The sequence below is a fragment of the Oratosquilla oratoria genome, chromosome 38, assembly GCF_046742065.1.
Source record: "Oratosquilla oratoria isolate Oo_2021 chromosome 38, ASM4674206v1, whole genome shotgun sequence".
Taxonomy (NCBI): Eukaryota; Metazoa; Arthropoda; class Malacostraca; order Stomatopoda; family Squillidae; genus Oratosquilla; species Oratosquilla oratoria.
This window is the reverse complement of record NC_134814.1, coordinates 6,910,470-6,912,969: the sequence shown is the minus strand read 5'-3', so window position 1 is coordinate 6,912,969 and position 2,500 is coordinate 6,910,470. Positions and strand designations below refer to the sequence as shown.

Sequence of the window (2,500 nt, the reverse complement as noted above, 5' to 3'; positions counted from 1 at the left end):
TAAAGTAGACTTTAAAGTAAAGTTTGATCAATAATGACAGACTGAATTCCAAAAGTCTAACTTTTTTACTGCATATTACAAATGCTTAAATGCAATTAGAAAATAACACACAAATACAAACACATGTATGCACGCACGCAAGGACACAAACTTGCTGGTGTTCTGATACTACGCTCGCATTCTAACTCAGCGGTCTGAGTTCGGTTCCTATTCAGAACAGAAGAGCATTATATCACTGCAAGCCGGCACTACGCTCTGTTGGGCAAGGTGTTTTGTGTGTGTATGTGTGTGATTCACCATGGTCTTGGATCACGTGTTGGACTCGTGGTCGACAGCTATTTCCCTCCCGGAAGAGAGCTCAGAGCTCATATATGACCGATCTATGGGTAATGCTGTGACCTTACACGCACACACACACCCAACTTCCCACCCACGAGTTAGAGCAACGACCCGCAGCGCAGCGATACTGAAACCATTTCAGCCCTAGGTGGGGTTCGAATCTGGACCGCCGTAGTGGTAGCCGGGAACTCTGCCACTGAGCCACGAGTGTGTGTGTGTGTGTGTGTGTGTGTGTGTGTGTGTGTGTGTGTGTGTGTGTGTGTGTGTGTGTGTGTGCTCTAAGCTCTCATCCGCGTGGATAATAGTTATCAATCACGAGTCCAGTACGTGATTTAAGTTCATGATGAGACACACACACACACACACACACACACACACACACACACACACACACACACACACACACACACACACACACACACACACGGACATTATAAAGTGAATAAAATAGTGAAGGTTACTACAGGAAAGGCGTCACGTTAATGTAAAGATCAAATATTGAATTGTTATGGTCATGCGCCCACAGGGAACGTGTGTGGTTGCAAACCTGTGATCGAGAGCGACAGGGCGTGTAGGATCGCATGTATGTGATTGGAAAGATATGTTCACCTTTGTGAGCCATGTGCGTAGCTGTTAAATTCTAGTCCTCGTTGAACATTTTACGCGTTTAAAAATTAACCTTACGTTAAGTAAGGTTAATTTTTAAATGCGTAATATATTGAACAAGGATCTCATGTATGTGATTGCAAAGTTATGTTCACCTTTGTGAGCCATGTGCGTAGCTGTTAAATTCTAGTCCTCGTTGAACATTTTACGCGTTTAAAAATTAACCTTACGTTAAGTAAGGTTAATTTTTAAATGCGTAGAATGTTGAACAAGGACTTAAAAAGGGGTAGTTTCTAAGGCTTGCGTTACAAGCATTAAGGAGATGTCTATATTACTTTAGGAAATATATTTTCAGTATGGGTAACTCTGTTCTCATAAACTATGGAATGTGTGCGTAGAGGCTGATGATACTACGGGCTATATTCCATTCCTGAAACTTTCATTTAACATCGACATAAACTATGGAATGTGTGTGTAGAGGCTGATGTAATACGGGCTATATTCCATTCCTGGAAGTATCATTTAGCATCGCCACGGTTGTAAATAAATAGCCCTTGCTCACAGGGAAACCCACCTCATTATTGCATTGATACTGAATAATGAATACAACAAAACTACTTTGTTTGTAGCGCGTGGATACACCTCTCACGCTATCCACTCACAACCCGTGACAGAAATCACAACGCCAATCGGGACCTGAACTCACAAACCACGAGACATTTGCACGCTCGTACCATCTTATGTTCGTGTGTATAACTATACGGATCTTGATGTGTCCTGGTGTGTATATACATACTGGGAACACATACAAAAGGTGCGGAGACTGCGCCAGAAGGCCAAAGCCGTCATTTTTGTCCTGTTATGCGCTTTGGGGACTGTTGGGGTAGGTAATCACTAGGGATGTGACGTTGTCCATATTGCATATATGCACTTATGCGGCATATTTTTCAAGAGCATATTATATGCACCTGTGCATATATGCTAACCAACAAAAAAGCATATATTCATTAAAACGACATAAAATATGCACATGTGCATATATGACACCTGATAAATATTCACATGTTGGACACTGTTGAAACTTGAACATATTTAAAACTAACAGGATGCTGTAGGATTTTTAAGTCATGGCTAAATGATTTACATGTACAAATTTAGGTTATTTTAAAACAATGAAATTGTCTTTAAATTTTTATGGTTTGTTATTGAAACACAGGAAACAGGATGTCGATTGTTAGATTAGCTTAGTCACTTCTTTTACGGCTTAGGTGTTGGTAGGTACACTAAGTAGTACTACAATGTGATCTGTGCAACAATGCCAAAGGAAAAACCTAACAACACCGTTCTTAAGTTTGTTGAGGAGCATGAAGACTTTGAAATAGAAGATGGAGTTTTGTTTTGCATATATTGTAAAAAGCAGGTATGTTGCGTAATTGAATCTTGCTATATTCTACTTAAACCTCCAACGTGATGTCAGGTATAGATAGAATGCTTGAATATAATATAAAAACTTCAAAATTTTGTTAAATATTTCAACATAAATATTGGTTCACTA

At 39.7% G+C, this 2,500-nt stretch overlaps 1 protein-coding gene and 1 long non-coding RNA gene across 2 annotated transcripts in view; one reads left to right on the top strand and one right to left on the bottom strand.

The window, feature by feature from the left end:
* LOC143019738 (uncharacterized) overlaps positions 1-2,500 on the bottom strand; it is a 503,483-nt gene that overhangs the window by 21,272 nt on the left and 479,711 nt on the right. The window lies entirely within an intron of this gene.
* The window catches only part of LOC143019737 (uncharacterized), a 1,969-nt gene continuing 1,729 nt past the window's right edge, over positions 2,261-2,500 (top strand). The window contains exon 1 of the mRNA XM_076175705.1: positions 2,261-2,365. Coding sequence (XP_076031820.1) covers positions 2,261-2,365 — 105 coding nt within the window. The remainder of the gene's footprint in view (positions 2,366-2,500) is intronic.